This window comes from Indicator indicator, chromosome 35, assembly GCF_027791375.1.
Source record: "Indicator indicator isolate 239-I01 chromosome 35, UM_Iind_1.1, whole genome shotgun sequence".
NCBI lineage: Eukaryota > Metazoa > Chordata > Aves > Piciformes > Indicatoridae > Indicator > Indicator indicator.
The window spans coordinates 5,013,517-5,029,111 of NC_072044.1; the positions used below are offsets into that span (position 1 = coordinate 5,013,517).

The window sequence follows — 15,595 nt, forward strand, 5'->3', positions numbered from 1 at the left end:
GTGTTAATTTCTGGCTGCTAAAACTGCACATGTGAGATGAATTTGGACAGCAGGCTGAGCAAGTGGCTTGAGCTCTGAGCACAACAGATGCCTCTTTGAAGGAGATGCCTTCAGGGATGTACTGGGCTGTTTGTCCTGGGATGAAGGCTGTGCCTCAGCCAAGGCTGTTTCACTTTCCTTCAGTGTGAGCACCACTGTCTCTGTGGATGGCATCATGTGAAGGGATCGGAAGCCACATAATTTCTAGGCTTAAAGTCTTTAATTCAGGGAAAATTTGAGTTTAGTTCTGGAGCCATGGACCAGAGCTCCAGACCTGAGCTTTGGAGGTAGCTGAGATAAGCATCCTTCCCTGGCCAGGAGCTGAGCATTTCTGGCTGCCCAGGCAGGACTCTGCTGCCCACAGTGCTGCTGTGGCTTCTCCAAAATGCCCCCTGGTGCTAAAATACCTTCTGTGTATTTGCTGCTTTCCACCACCATGGGACCCAGAAACACCAGGCAGGTACTTGGGGAGCAGGCAGGGTCCAAAACCCACTTGGTGGCTGGGAGTCCCAAAATGAAAGCACTGGGTGCCAAATTCTGGTGTTCACCTAACCTGGAGGGTGAGTGGCAGCTGGTTCCTGAGAGCAGCCCTGGGCACACAGAGTCCCTGTGGCAGGGTTGCCTTGAAGGAGAAAGTCGTTTCCCTTTCAAGCTAATTGCAGAGGAGCCACCCCAGGCTATCTAGGTCAAGCTGTACCTGCTTTCTCTGGGCAGAGTGGCAGCAGGATGCCAGCGTGACATGGCACTCATCCATGGCATGTGGGGCACACACCAGGGGCACCTGGGCCCTGGAGACAAGGTTGGGATGGGGCAGAAATCAGTCCGGAGGAAAAGGAAGAATTTGTTTGGAAGAAGACTGGGCCAGATCTCTCCTGGGAATGGTTTTAGTTTGTGCTTGTTAATGACATGCTGAGGTGAGGGAGGGGAGCTGCTGGCCACAGGAGTGGCTCCTGGGGCTGCTGGGGGAAATCTTTAGAATTATGGAATCATAGAATTGGGTTGGAAGGGACCTCAAGGCTCAGCCAGTCCCAACCCCCCTGCCATGCCCAGGGACACCTCACACCACAGCAGGTTGCTCACAGCCACATCCAGCCTGGCTGCAAACACCTCCAGGGATGAGGCTTCCACCACCTCCCTGGGCAACCTGTGCCAGTCTCTCACCACCCTCATGGGGAACAACTTCTTCCTAACATCCAATCTGAATCTCCCCACTTCTAGCTTTGCTCCACCCCCCCAGTCCTGTCACTCCCTGACACCCTCAAAAGTCCCTCCCCATCTTTCTTTTAGCCCCCTTCAGATCCTGGAAGGCCACAAGAAGGTCTCCTGGGAGCCTTCTCCTCTCCAGACTGTACAACCCCAACTCTCTCAGGCTGTCTCCAGAGCAGAGCAGCTCCAGCCCTCTGCTCATCCTCGTGGCCCTTCTCTGGATATCTTCCAACACTGATGGCAGTTGCTTGGGTTTGCCACCTTGGTGGCATCCCTGGGTGCCAGACCCCAGCCCAATGGTCTGTCTGATGTTACAGCCCTGAGGAGCAGGGTCACATCCACATCTCCCCTTGCCCAGCCCCAGGGCAGCCCCCAGCATCTCTCAGGGAGGGTGAGGCCTGAGGAGGTCTCACCCATGCTTAGCTGGGTGTAGGGAAGCAATGTGAATCCTTGGAGATCCCTGAGATGTGTGATTTGGGGAGGGGTTGGCTCCAGACCCTGGCTCCCAGCAGCATTGGCATCTCCTGGGAAACCTCCACCCTGTGAGCACAAGAGAGAATTGATTTCTTTTGTGGGCAGCATGGCAGCTTTGGCACCTGCTGGCAGCCATGGCATGGCAGTGAGGTGGCTGCTGGTGGGCTTGGAGAGGAGAAATGGAAGTTATGTCTTAAGGAGAGAAATCCAAAGTGAACAGACTGGAAAAAAAGCCTAAAAAACCTGGTCCCAGTCCTGATGCCACATGTCTGGTGAGCAGGCAGGGCTGGAGGGTGTTTGTTGCACACTGATGGTGCTCAGAGGTTGCTGGGGGAGGGAAGGTTGTAGCATAAAGCTGGATGGACTTTTTTTTCACCTCTGAGTTGGCTGAAGATGATCTCAGGGCCAGCTGGATAGAGGCAGTGGCAGATGATCTTTCTCTATGTTAGGAGAAAATCCACCAGCAACAACCTTGGGGCTGGAGATGTTTGTGCAAGGGACATGGAGGGTGAAGTAGTTGAGTTGGGGACAGTGGTTGAGCCACCCTTGTCCACGAGGCTGGAGCTTCACTGGCTCTTGGCCCCATCCCAGGTGTCCCTACTCTTATGGGAGGGGGCAAGGACAACCCCATAGGACTTGGCAGATGTTTTGCAGCTCAAAGCTGAGACCTGCTCTGTCCCCAGGCACTGGGCAAGGGGCTGGGTTAGAGAGGGTGAAGAGTGCAAAACTGGGGTTTGTGAGTGTGAGTTGTGAGGTGAAACCAGGGAAAAGGCAGAAGGGCTGAGGGGAGCTGACTGCTGCCTGTGTTCACTGATGGCTGTGTTGGGAGTATTGTGTCTCTGGGGAAGCTGGTCTCTGGCTCCTGTCTAGTGCTGGCTGCTGGCTGCCGAGCCTTGGCTGCTATGCACTATTGTGGGTGCAAGGAAATCCCTTGTGTGGCCTCACAGGGCTTCTGGACAGGTCCCACCCTTGCCCAGCACCAGTGAGACCCCAGCTCTGCCACCCTGCCTAACCTCCCGTGGGGCCGCATCCAGACCTGTTTGCCAGTGCAGGGCTGACAGATCCCCAGTGCCTGTCTCTATCTCATCCCATGCAACAGTTCAGGGCTGGATCCTGGTCATGGATCCCTCCAGGTACCTTGGCCCTCCTTCCCTCCACTGAGGGCCATGAACATGGTGAGTGGAGGCAGAGGCATCTCAGATGGCCAGTGGGGGCAGAGAAAACCTCCGTGGTCATTTCGAAAGCTTCAACGAGAGCAAGCCCAGAGCTGGGTGTGTCAGGTCCCTTTGCCTCTTAATTAAAAATGCCTTAGAAATGCCTTTGTAGCTCCTGGCTGGCCCTGGGTCAGCTGCAGTGTTTAGATTTTGTCTGCTCACCTTCTCCCCGTGCCCCGGGGAAGGAATTTGGGTGCTTTCATCCAAGTACTGCCTGTGGCAGGGCTGTGGTCACCCGCGGTGGGGGGCTCACCGTGGGCAAAGTGGGGCAAGGCTTGGTGCTAGCTAACTCCCCAAAGCCTGGGGGGAACTTGGCTCGAGGTAGCTGTAGGGCTGGGAAGAGACAAAATGGGGCATTTTGGGGCATTTTTGGGCCTTGCCCATGAACCCCCTCCCCCCGGAGATATGAGGGGTGCAGGGCTGGGTGCTGTTCCCATTGGAGGTGACAAGAGCCAGCCCCCTGAACCCTGTGGCTTGCCAGGGAACCCTTCCAGCTCCGGGCAGCTCGGTCTCGGCCGGGTGGTTTGAAAGGCAGCCAGGCTGCCAGCCCCGAACAGAGCAGCCCCTGTGTGTGCGGCCCCTACCTGGACAGCAGCGGCCCCGGCCCCCCGGGAACGGCTCCGGCTCCAGCACGGCCCCGAGCGTGCTCGCTGGAGCGGGCACACAAAGCGCCTCTTGTGCTCGCTGCACCCAGCCGGCCCCAAGCCAGCACGGAGAAGAATCCTTCAGGGGTGACAGGCATTGAAGTTGCCCGACCTGGAACTTATCGTTCCCCGAGGATCCTTGTGGACCCCCTGAAAATTTCTGCTCCCCTCCCCAGAGGTTTTCCTTCAAGAGGGGTGAGCAGAACCACGCTGCAGTGACCCCGAAAATGTATCCTGGGAGACCTGTGGCAGCATCCAGTGCATGTTAGACTTTTGATTCTCTGTGGCTGTACTGGGGTGAGGAGGCAGAGGCTGGCACAGGCATCCATGCAGCCACATCTCCCTTTCTTTCCAGACACCACTCTATCCCCTGCAGAAAACCTTTCCTTTTGAGTTTTGGTTTATTTATCTATTTATTTTATTTTCCTGGAGAGCTGCAGACAGGAGGTTGTTGGGAGGTGAAGATGACTCCTGCTGAGCTCTGATCTGCCTGCCTGAGCAAAGCCTGCAGGAGGCATGAGCTTCTCCATTTGCTGTGACCATGCTGAAGTCCCAGTCATGAGTGGTGGCACAGACAGCCCTGCCCATGGGTGCTTTGGGTGGGATGTTGCACCAAGCCCCTGGCCTCATCTGCACAGAGCAAAACGCCAAGGCAAGGGGATGTGGGGCACTATCTGGGTGGTGGTGCCAGGGAGCGTCACTGAGGAGCAAGATGAGAACAGGAGAATGGAGACATGGGGTGGCTGCACCACACTGGGGAACACTGGGGGTGGGGAGGTGTGGTAGTTTAAGGCTATGCCTTTAAAATTTGTTACAGATGGGACTCAGCCTGAGGACTGGGGTGACAGAGATGGTCTCTGTGTACTGGACAGTGGTCCTGAGAGATCAGGAGATGATCTCAGGTGGCTGGGAGATGGTCTCAGATGACCAGGATTTGGTCTTGGATGGACAAGAGATAGTCTTGGATGTCCAGGAGATGGTCTTAAGTGGCTAGAAGATGACCTTAGGTGTCTGGGAAATGACATGGGTCACCAAGAGATGGCCTTTGTTGACCAGGAGGTGGTTTTAGGGAGCAGAAAAAGGTTTTGGGTGGCCAAGAGGGGTCTATCCTTCCTGTGGTGCAGCTCTACCTGGTGAGGGTCTGTGCCTGTGTGGCCTTGCTGCAGGGACCTGCCACAGGGACCTGGATACATGAGGATGATGCTGCACAGGGTTGCTAAGGGAGGATGGCACATGTGCCCTGCCCCTGTGGATTCCTGTGAGGGGACATAATTTGTGGCCTCCTCCTGGGATGGGGCCACCAAGCACTCATAGTCAGTGGGGGCCAAGACCAGGGTTCAGTGTGTCTGAGGGAATGTGAGTGCCCCCCCGCCCACCACTTTGCTGTGCCAGGCTCTTTTCAACCCTCTCTTCCCCCCACAGCCACCTCACCAGGATGAATGGCATGGCCAATATCAACCCTGCCGCCCGCAGCCACTTCACCTCTGCCATCCCTGTGCCCCGCGCCACAGCCCACGGCAAGCTGCACGCCACGGCCCCTCCAAGCACCCTGGCACTCCCTGTCCCTGCAGGGGCTCTGTCCCCCCAGCCAGGGAAAGCGCTGGCCCCCAGCACCAAGATCCTCAAGCCCAAAGGCAGCGGCAGAGCCCCCGGCCGCGAGCCAGCCAAGAGCAGGGAGGGTAGCCCCAGCATCCCTTCCGGGGGGGGGCAGAGAGCTTCGTCGAGACCCCTGGTGCCTCCCAAGAAGTGGCCAGAGGTAGTGGGCAGTGGGAGGAGAGGAGCAGGCAGGGTCGGGGAGCCCACGGAGCAGCCCAAACCCACCCTGACACAGGGCAGGGGTGGAGGGCATCCAGGGGGGTCCCTCAGCAAGGGCAGTTTGGTGACCACTGCAGAGGTAGAGGATGAACCCCCTGGCAGCTCACAGGGTCGAGGCTCCATGTTTGGGTCAGGGGCCATCACCTTCTCCTCAGGCCCCCTGCACAGCCACCCTGTCACCGCCACCGTGGCACCCTTCCACTACCGGTGAGTGTCTGGGCACCAGGGGCATGGGGCTGGGGTGTATGTGGGGAAAGGGGCACATGGGGACACGGGGAGGCAGGTGGGCACGGAGGGGATGGCCACAGGGTTTGGTGGAGTCTGGTCTGGGGTCACTGCCACAAAAGGAGGGTTCCTGCTGGGTTTGAGGTGCTGGGGGCTCATGGGGCACTCATGGGCAATGGTACAGGGCAGGAGATGGACTCAGTGAGGAGTGGGGTGCCCTTGGAGCCCCCATGCCATAGGACCATTGTCCCCAAACCCTGGCAGAGCTCGTGGCACCATGTCTCTGTCTCCTGGGGGGTCCTTATCTGGCTGCACCCCGCCATGCACCCCTGCTTCCCCTGTTTCACCCCTCCTCTGCCCCCAGGCTGCAGGAGGATGAGGGAGCCATGTCCACGGGTGACGAGGGCCCTGTGACTGCGGAGGGACCTGACCCCAAAGCTGGATACCTGAGTGAGTCTGGGGGGGAGGGGTTACTGGGGATATGGGGGTCTTGCTGAGATGGTGCTGGGGGGCACAGGTTCATATTGGGGCTCGGACCTTTGTGGCCCCATGTGAGAAAGGGAGCCAGGGCTGGAGGTCAGTGGGGTGATGAGGGGATCCCCTACACAGGAGGTGTCCCAAGGGCCCTGGGAAGGGCACAGCTGCAGCTGCCTTGTCTGGTGACCCTCAGTGGCCACAAAACTACACCCAGTGGCATGGCCTCACCTGGGCACTGGAGCCACGCTGGCATCCCCCACAGTTGCTCTGGTGTCGGGGGGCCCTCCCCTCGAGTGGCACTGCCAGGACATCACCCCGCTTGGCTCTTGCCGTTTCCCAGCGAGCTCCAGGGGTGACCCATTTCCAGGGAGCTGCTGCGGGGGTGGGTGCTGCAGCACTGCTGGCTCCCCACACCCACTGCCGGGACACTCTTTTTCCTGGGGGTCAAGGGAGCCCAGATTCAAGCTTCTCACTGCAGAGCTGGGGACACCCCAGTCCCTTCAGTGCTGACTTTGGGGACAGATTTTAGGGGGAAGGGAGGAGGGTGGCTGCTGGAGGGGATGCTGGGGCGGTGGTTGCCAGGGAAGCAGCAGTGGAGGATGGATTTGCTTCAGGGATGTGCAGGGAAGGGGAAAAAAAAGAAGAGCCGGGAGCTTTGCCGGGTGATTTGAAGGGACAGAAGTCGGTCAGAGCCGCGGGAGCTCATGGTACAGCCCAGGCTTGCAGTGGGGAACTGGCATCGCTGCCATGCAGCCAGTGGGTGACAGGGTTCAGTGCTGAGCCCTGACTTGGGAAGCACTGCGAGCTCTGGTGGGCAGGAGGATTCTCCAGGAGACAGAAGGGGGAGCGAGTGGGGCTGGCATGTTCCCAGCACAGCTGCCTGCTGCCGTGGGGAGCTGTGGGATGAGGCTGAGCGGATTTGGTGCCGGGGAAAGGGTTGGATCCTTCCCCTGACTCATGCCTCATGCATCCACCCTGGGCCTAGGCTCTCTTTGGCCTGGCCAGGGGGGACAGGGAACACTGGGAGGTGTAAGGATCACCTCGTGGCCCCAAAATGACTTAACCCCTCCAGAACTGCCCGCAGAGGGCTCCAATGCCCTCGATGGCCTCACAGCTCAGTGAGGACTGCAACAACCCCACCCCCTGCCAAGTCGCAGTGGCTTTGGGGTGCAGCGAGTGGCTTGTGTACCCATCCTGCCCCAGCAGCACCTTTGGGTGCAAAGCACACTTTTTCTTGGTCACCCTTAGCTGTCCCTTCCAGGCTGGGTTGTTTTCGAGGCTCCTCAGCACCACCATGGGTTGCACCCCGAATTGGTCAGCGTGGTCGTGCCCCGTGCAGGGGGCCGGGCAGGGGGTGGGGGGGAAAAGCGCTCCTCACCCCTGGCCTTCCCAGCTCCTTATCTCGCACATGGGGATGGCTCTAATGCAATATTTTCCGGCGGTTGCCATGGTAGCCTGCGTGAGGTCACCAAATAGACTTAATTCACCCCTCCCGAGGGACGGCTAATTAATGAAAAATGATGATAACCAGATCCCACTCCCCCTCTTTTCTCTCCCTCCCTAATTCCCCTGGCTCATTGGAGAGGCCCCACTGGGTTTGGGGGCCACGGTGTCCCTCGGGGGGGCTCCTGGCACCACCCTGACCCCTTCCTGCACTGTTTGGGGTGCAGGCCCCCAGGGTGCCACTGTGGGCTGGTGTGGGGACTGTGGCAAGCGGGACGAGGGGGGCTTCCCAAGCAGGGTGCTAGGGCCTGGCCCCCCCACGCTGGCTTCACCCATTCCCCAGCCTGCACCCACCACGTCCCTGCCTGCAAAGGACTTCGGGGGCTGCGGGCAGCTCCGGGCACAGCGGCTGCTGGCTCGATGCGGGGGCAGCTCCCGCGGCACCCACGGGGTACAGCCAACACGGCGCCTGCAGCTGCAGCCCTCGGCCCGGGAGTCCCACATGGCCCCAGGGTCCACATGATCCTGCGGGTCCTGCACGGTCCCTCTGCCCTCGGGGTCCCGCATGGCCCCGGGGTCTCCGGTGTCCCGCTGTCCCACGTAGTCCCACTTGGTCTGCGGTGCGCAGTTCCTCTGCTCCTGGGTCCCGCACGCCCCCGCTGCCCGGCATGCCCCCTCTGTCCCGCGCGTTCCCGCTGTCCCTCACGTTCCCGCTGTCCCTCACTTTCCCGCTGTCCCTCACGTTCCCGCTGTCCCGCACGCTCCCGCTGTCCCTCACGTCCCCGCTATCCCGCACGCTCCCGCTGTCCCTCACGCTCCCGCTGTCCCTCACGTTCCCGCTGTCCCGCACGTCCCCGCTATCCCGCACGCTCCCGCTGTCCCGCACGTTCCCGCTGTCCCGCACGTTCCCGCTGTCCCGCACGCCCCCGGCTCCCGCGCGCTCTCGCTGCTCGTGCTCGGCTCTGCACGTCTCCGGGGTCGGCGCGCGCTCCCGCCTCGCCCCGCCCCGCGGCGCGCGCCCTCTCCTCTCTCTTCTTCCCTGCCGCGGGCGCGCGCGCCGCGGCCCGCCCCCTGCTCGCGCCAGCCGGGCGCGGAGGAGGGAGGGCTCTTTTTGTTCGCCCCTGACATTCCGCTGGTTCGCAGTGTCCCGCCGCCGGCGGAGCAGCGAGGTGGGGCCGCGCCGTTCATCCCCACCTCGCCCCCCATCTCCTCCCCGTCCTGTCCCGCTCCGCCCCGCTGGGGCGGGCACTGACGGCGCTTCTCTTTCTGTCTCGCCCGGTGTGTCCTCGGTGCCGCAGCAGCAACAGCAGCAGCAGCGCCCGGCGGGTTAAATGGTTGCAGCGCGGGGATGCTGGGGAGCAACCTCAAGAGTCTTCCCGACGTGGAGCTGGGCGAGGAGGAGCGCGGTTACCGGCGGGGCCCCGACGGCGGCGCGGTGATGCCGAAGCGGGCGAAGTCAGCGGCGGCGGGGCCGCGGGGTGCGGAGCTGCGCGTCTTCAAGGCGAGCAGCGCGGAGGGGCGGCTGCCGGCCGGCACCAACCTGCGTAAGCAGAAGTCGCTCACCAACCTGGCCTTCCTCACCGACGCCGAGAAGAAGCGGCAGCTCTACGAGCCCCGCTGGAGCGACGACATGGCCAAGGCGTCGCCAACGGGGGCGGCGGCTGGGGGCGGTGGCCGGGGCGGCGGCGGCCCCCGTGGCCGGGAGGCGCCCGCCATGTCGCGGAGCTTGTCCCGCTCCGAGCACTCGCTGCTGTCGCCGCGCCCCTCCGGCCCCGCCAAGCCGCCGCCCGCCGGCAAGCCCAGCCGCATTCCCCGCGGGCCCTACGCGGAGGTGAAGCCCCTCAGCAAGGCCCCCGAGGCTGGCGGGGGCGGCGGCGGCGGCGGCAAGTGCGACGATGAACTGCTGGGCGGGAAGGGGCCGGCGGTGGCGGCGGGCGCCGAGGAGAAGCCCTACCTCAAGGTGGACCCCGAGCTGGTGGTGACGGTGCTGGGCGACCTGGAGCAGCTGCTCTTCAGCCAGATGTTGGGTGAGTGCGGGCTCTGTGCCCCGCCCGCGTCGGTGGCAGGGGATGGGGGCATGGTGGGAGTCCGGCCAAGCCGGGCGTCGAGGGGGTCGGCAGCCTCTGGGAAGGACACGCCAGGGACTGCAGCAGTGTCCCCAGCGCTGGGGACAAGGAGAAGGGGAGCTGAGGGAGAGGCGGTGTTGGGGCAGAAGGCGCAGCGGTGCTGCTAATGGTTTTCTTGAGGGGCAAGGCGCCGTCGGACCAGCACACAGCCTCCTCTCGGCCCCCTGGCCAGGAGCAGTGGCAGGTCATGGTCGAGCTCGTCCTCCCCTACGTGTCCTTTTGGCCACCCCTTGACTCTACACCCCGCCACATACAATGGAGGCTGCCCGGCCCGGCACAGCTACTGCTCCCTGCCATGGGGATGGCCCCGGGGGTTAACCTTGGCTGCTCTCTCTGGGAGCCTGCTGGTGGAGGCGCCGTGCCCGTGCCGCTGTCTGCGCTTTGGGCAGGGGCCCTCGGGTCCAGAGCTCCTCCAGGGTCCTGGGCTCTGGCCGAGGAGGGTCCTCCAAAGATGCTGCCACAGGGTTCGCGTGAGCTGGTTGCAGCCTGTGGCCGCCTGCGTCTTCTCGTCCCGGTGGGTTTCATGGCTGAGCCTGCGCGGTTGAGAGTTCCTTGTGTGCACGGTGGCTTCTCGTCGGAGCAACAGGCGCCGGTCCTTGTGTCGGCCGTGCCCCTCATCTCGGGACCTGCTGCCACCCTCGTGGGCCGTGGCACTGGGTCTCGGTACATGCGTGCCCAGGTCTCAGTGCCGGCGTGCCCAGCCCTCCCGTTTCCCGCATGGCTGCGTGCTGATCTCTAGGAAACTGGCAGCCTCGGGAGCCCTCCTGCTTCCCACTGACGCTTACTCCCCGCTGCTTCCCGATTGGCAGCTCCCATGGGCTCAGCTGGACAAGGACCGTGGGAGGCTTGCGACTCCAAAGAGCTCCATTTGGTCTGGCAAACTGGTGTGAGAAGGTGGCAAACAAGCTCTGCACAGCTGTCATGGTGCTCCCCGCGCCTGAGCTAGCTGGGTTTAAAGCCTTGATGGTTGGTAGTGGGGGAGAGCAGTGATACACATGGGACTTGGGAGCCCTGCTGTGTCTAGTCCCTTCAAGTTCCATGACTGGGCCGCCCTTTTAGGAGGCCAGGCAGCTGGAGGACTGGCTTAAGGTGCCTTCTTCTGGCTTCATTGTGAGCAGAGCTGTGCTGTGGGCAGAGCTGTGCTGTGGGCAGAGAGGGGAGAGATCCACCCCATCTGAGACTGTGGAGGAGGTTTGAAGAGGTGGAGTGGGTACTGAAGTCGGGCACCCTTCAAACCATGCTTTCTGAGTCCAGTCCCCTGCTGCACATCCTGCGGCTTCAGGAGTGTTCAGTGTCACAGCCCCAACGTCCCAGTGCACAGGAGCAGTGTCCCCCTGGCACAGTGTGTACTGCTGTGTGCTGGCACACAGGCAGAGAGCCTCCAGACTGTGGCTCTTGACCCCTTGGTTGTGCTCACCTACTAGAGCAGCAGCCATGGCATGCACCCTGCCTAAGCTTCTCCCTGGCTGGGTACAGCCCCAGCCCCTGGAGCTTCCCAGGGCTTGCTGGGGCTGTGCAGGTGGCTTGTGGAAAGTGAGCTCAAAGCATGGACAGGCACAGTGAGGATGATCAGGATGGGAGGTCAGCCTCACAGTGGGGGCTGCAGAGTGTCAGGCTGCCCTGCTGGTCCTGTAGCTGGCTCATGGATATCCATCCTCAGCCCTAATGCCAAGGGAGCACCAGATGCTGTGGGGAGCAGGGCAGGATTGCAGGGGGATTTGTCACTTAGAGGACTAAGGGATCTGCTGGCATGCCTAGGGAATCTTGGGGTCCCCCTGTGATGCTTTGCTCTTAGGGTTTCCTCAATAGCCCCAAGAGAAATTCTTGCAGCATCCCCGAAGGTCCAGGACTGACACGTGGGAGGGACTCCTAGTTTGTGGCCATTGCTGGAGGACCAGAGATCCTGCCCAGGACAGTGACTGGTGCACATGCTGAGGAGAAGCATGTGTTGTGGAAGTGCTTCCAACACCTGCTTTGGTTTCTGGGATGGTTGCTTAGCCCTGGCCTACATCAGGGCTTGCCATGGGTCTGACCTTTACCTTGGGAGGTGTTGAGCATCCCTTTGGACTGAACTTGCCATCTGAAGGCTTGGTCAGCTGGCTCATCAGGGCCAAACTCTGCTAATCCATCCTCTGAATCACAGAATCACTGAGTTTTGGTTGGCAAAGCCCTCTAAGACCCCTGAGTCCAACCATCAACCCAACACCACCGCCATGGCCATTAAACCATGTCCACAGGTTTCTTGAACACCTCCACCACCTCCCTGGGCAGCATGTTCCAACACCTGACCACCAACATCTGTGGTGAAAGGGAGGGAGTTTTCCAAGATGCGTGGAGCTCCCTGCAGTGGGGACTGAGGGCTGGTTGTCCAGTGTCAGGTGGGGACAGTGCCTGGGGTGGGCAGGGTAGAGCTGAACCCTGCTGAAATGTCACTTTGCGTCCGTGCAGCGGCACTCTGCATGTTCGTGGAGTTGTGCTCTTGAGTCATACCTACTTAAGCAAGCCAGCCAAGGCCTGGCATGTCCTTGACAGCTCCTGTGGTGGGGATGCTGACAGGAGCTTGGGGATGTGCAGAGGAAGGAGCAGTGTGACAGCAGTGGTGGCTGTGCCATCACCTCTTACATGCCATCAGCAGAGCCATGGCTAGAGGTGCGTGAGCCCAGGTGCCTGCTGAGCTTCTGGTCCTGACCTTTGCTTGGCACCGGGGGTGATTCAGGCAGATGAAACCTTCAGGAGTGGATAGTACATTCCACAGCCTAGCTCCTCAAGGGAGAGGTGGTTCCTGTGGTGGGAATGGACTGAGATGGAGAAGGATCCCACTTGCTCCAGGGAGTGGGCTCTTGAGTAGGGCCAGGAGAGGAGCTTTCTCCTGGTTGCTGCAGGAGGTGCTTGAGAGAGAGGGAAGGTTTTTCCTGTTTCTTTTATGGATCTCTTTGGCAAGAGAGTGATCAGCCTGAGCTGTTTGGCCATGTTTGCTATCCAAAGTGGCATGAGAAGATCCAGAAGCTTGGTTTGTGCTGGGAAGAAAGAGGGAGGAGTTGCAGGGACCTTCAACCTCACAGCTCATGGTGTCCTTGAACTGCTGACCTGTGTTGAGAAATCCATGCTGCCTCTGCCTAGCCCAAAGCTCCCTGTTCCACCAGGCACCATAGCTTGGAGAGACCAGGTCTCCACACCTGAGTCCTCATCTCTACCTCATGCTCCTCCCTGCCAGAAGCACTCCCAAGCCTCTGCTGGCCAAAAGTACAGTTTATTTAATAGCAGCCAAATGTTACCTCTCATTTGGTTGATGCTTGCTGTGTCATCTGTTTGATGGCACCGAAGCCTTTGTAGAGCTGCTGGAGATGGAACCACGTTTAAAGCAGAGCAGCCTGCGCAAGATGGGAGAGGTCATGGGGACACAGCAACCACATGTGCTTTGAAGAGGCTATTTCCATCCTCCAAATTATACATTTCACATTGACCAAAGGCTGAGGCTTCTCATCAAAGCTGACTGGCAGCTGGGCTTGCTAATTACCCCCGCGCCTGGCCACGGGATGAAGGGTTCATAGGGTACATGACCAGCGTGGTAGCAGGAGTGGCCCTGCAGAGCTCAGTGTGGCCATACAGAGCTCAGTGTGGCCCTACAGAGCTCACTGTAGCCATACAGAGTTCAGTGTGGCTGTACAGAGCTCAGTGTGGCTGTGCAGAGCTCAGTGTGGCTGTGCAGAGCTCAGTGTGGCCATGCAGAGCTCAGTGTGGCTGTGCAGAGCTCGGTATGTCTGTATAGAGCTCAGTGTGGCTGTAGAGAGCTCAGTGTGGCTGTGCAGAGCTCAGTGTGGCTGTAGAGAGCTCAGTGTGGCTGTGCAGAGCTCAGTGTGGCTGTAGAGAGCTCAGTGTGGCCGTGCAGAGCTCAGTGTGGCTGTGGAGAGCTCAGTGTGGCTGTGGAGAGCTCAGTGTGGCTGTGGAGAGCTCAGTGTGTCTGTAGAGAGCTCAGTGTGGCTGTGCAGAGCTCAGTGTGGCTGTAGAGAGCTCAGTGTGGCCGTGCAGAGCTCAGTGTGGCTGTGGAGAGCTCAGTGTGGCTGTGCAGAGCTCAGTGTGGCTGTGGAGAGCTCAGTGTGGCTGTGCAGAGCTCAGTGTGGCTGTAAAGAGCTCAGTGTGGCCATGCAGAGCTCAGTGTGGCTGTGCAGAGCTCAGTGTGGCCGTGCAGAGCTCAGTGTGGCTGTACAGAGCTCAGTGTGGCTGTCCCCATGTGTGGTGGGCAGGAGGGTGCAGGGGCACACACAGGCTGTGGGTGACTTTGTTAATGCTGGGATGCAGTGCCCAGCCTGCTTGCTGCACTTACCTAGAGGTCCCCAGAGCACATCCAGCAAGAGATGGCCAAGGAAATGGCCATCTCAAGTGGCTGCCAATTCACTGAAGTGAGTGCACAGTAGGTGTTGGACGGGCAGCAGCCCAGGCAGGCACAGGGGAGATCCCAGGGGAGGAGGTGTTCCCCGAAATGCTCGCTGCAGGACTCTTCATCCCTGCCAAACTCCACAGTGCATCGCTCTCCTACTGCTGCAGCTGAGGCCGGCAGTGGGTGGGCAGTGCCACCCTTCCTCGAGTGGCCCAGCAGGGATGTCCATGCTGGCAACTTGTGCTCCTGGAGACCTGGTACCTCCATGGTCCTGACATGTGGGCAGGGCAGTCCTCAGCTATGCTGGGGCTGGCTGGGCAGTGGGTGCCAGCAGCCTGTTGGTGCTGGGGAGGAGAGCCAAGGGGCTGCTACGAGCAGATGGACTCCTTGAAGGGCAGGAGCTTCATGTTGCATCTGACTGTGGTTGTTAAAAAAGCCACAGTGCAGGAAAGACACTTGGCTGGTGTCTGACACATCTTGTGCAAGCACGTTCCCACCCTGCTGGGGATGGGCTTGCCAGGGTACCCCTGCCCAGGGGCATCCCCTCCTGGTGACCAGCCTTGCTGGCCAGGCACATGGTTCAGGATTACAAGGAGGATCTCTGCCCCACAGTGCTCTTTCCTGTGCCCCACAGTGCTCTTTCCTCTGCCCTGTGGCATTCCTGGCTGTTCAATTGGGCACCACTGGGCCTGTTGCAGCGCTGTGCAGGAGAGCATAAGGAGGTCAGAGACCAAGTAGCTCTTCATAGTACTGGGAGTAGGTTATTGCCTCATAAAGCACTGAAGCTGTCCTGGACCACTGTCATGCTGATGTTATTCCTCTCTTAAGGCCCCTGTATGATGAGGTTGTTAGGATGGGGATTTATTTATTTCTGCCTGCAGAGCTGGACTCCTGCATTTGAGGTCAGGGTGAGGAGAAATGGGAGAGGTACCTGGTTGTGAGAAGTGGTGATAGGACTGGGGAGAATGGAGCAAAACTAGAAGTGGAGAGATTCGGATTGGATGTTAGGAAGAAATTCTTCCCCATGAGGGTGGTGAGAGACTGGCACAGGTTGCCCAGGGAGGTGGTGGAAGCCTCATCCCTGGAGGTTTTTGCAGCCAGGCTGGAGGTGGCTCTGAGCAACCTGATCTAGAGTGAAGTGTCCATGCCCATTGCAGGGGATCTGGAACTGGATGATCCTTAAGGTCTCTTCCAACCCTGACAATTCTGTGATTGTATGATTTCAGGTGTATAGTTGTATTGCTGCTCCCAGCCTGCTCCTGGGAGCTGACAGCGAGTGGTAGATGTCTCCTGTCCCTGGATGAGATGGCTGCAGGGACTGGGGAGGTCTGGAAATGTGACCTGGGGGCCTTAGAGCTTTCTGCTGAAGTTGTTTGGGCTGTGCTATGTTCCCAGTGATAATGGTAGTGTTAAAAAGGTGTTTAAAAAAATAATTAAACCAATCTAGATCTGTCTTTCAAAATTTCCCAGGGCAAAGCAGCAGAGGAGACATTTGAAGACAAGAAGATATGCACTGCTGAAAGAAATTCCTCCCTAAAGAGCCAGAAAATTGCT

The 15,595-nt window shown here is 59.8% G+C and overlaps 1 protein-coding gene across 1 annotated transcript in view; it reads left to right on the forward strand.

The window, feature by feature from the left end:
• The first annotated feature begins 5,012 nt into the window (after positions 1-5,012).
• The window catches only part of NAV1 (neuron navigator 1), a 69,091-nt gene continuing 58,508 nt past the window's right edge, over positions 5,013-15,595 (forward strand). The window contains 6 exon segments of the mRNA XM_054395793.1: positions 5,013-5,599; positions 5,982-6,067; positions 7,765-8,050; positions 8,142-8,540; positions 8,681-8,706; positions 8,836-9,564. Coding sequence (XP_054251768.1) covers positions 5,013-5,599; positions 5,982-6,067; positions 7,765-8,050; positions 8,142-8,540; positions 8,681-8,706; positions 8,836-9,564 — 2,113 coding nt within the window.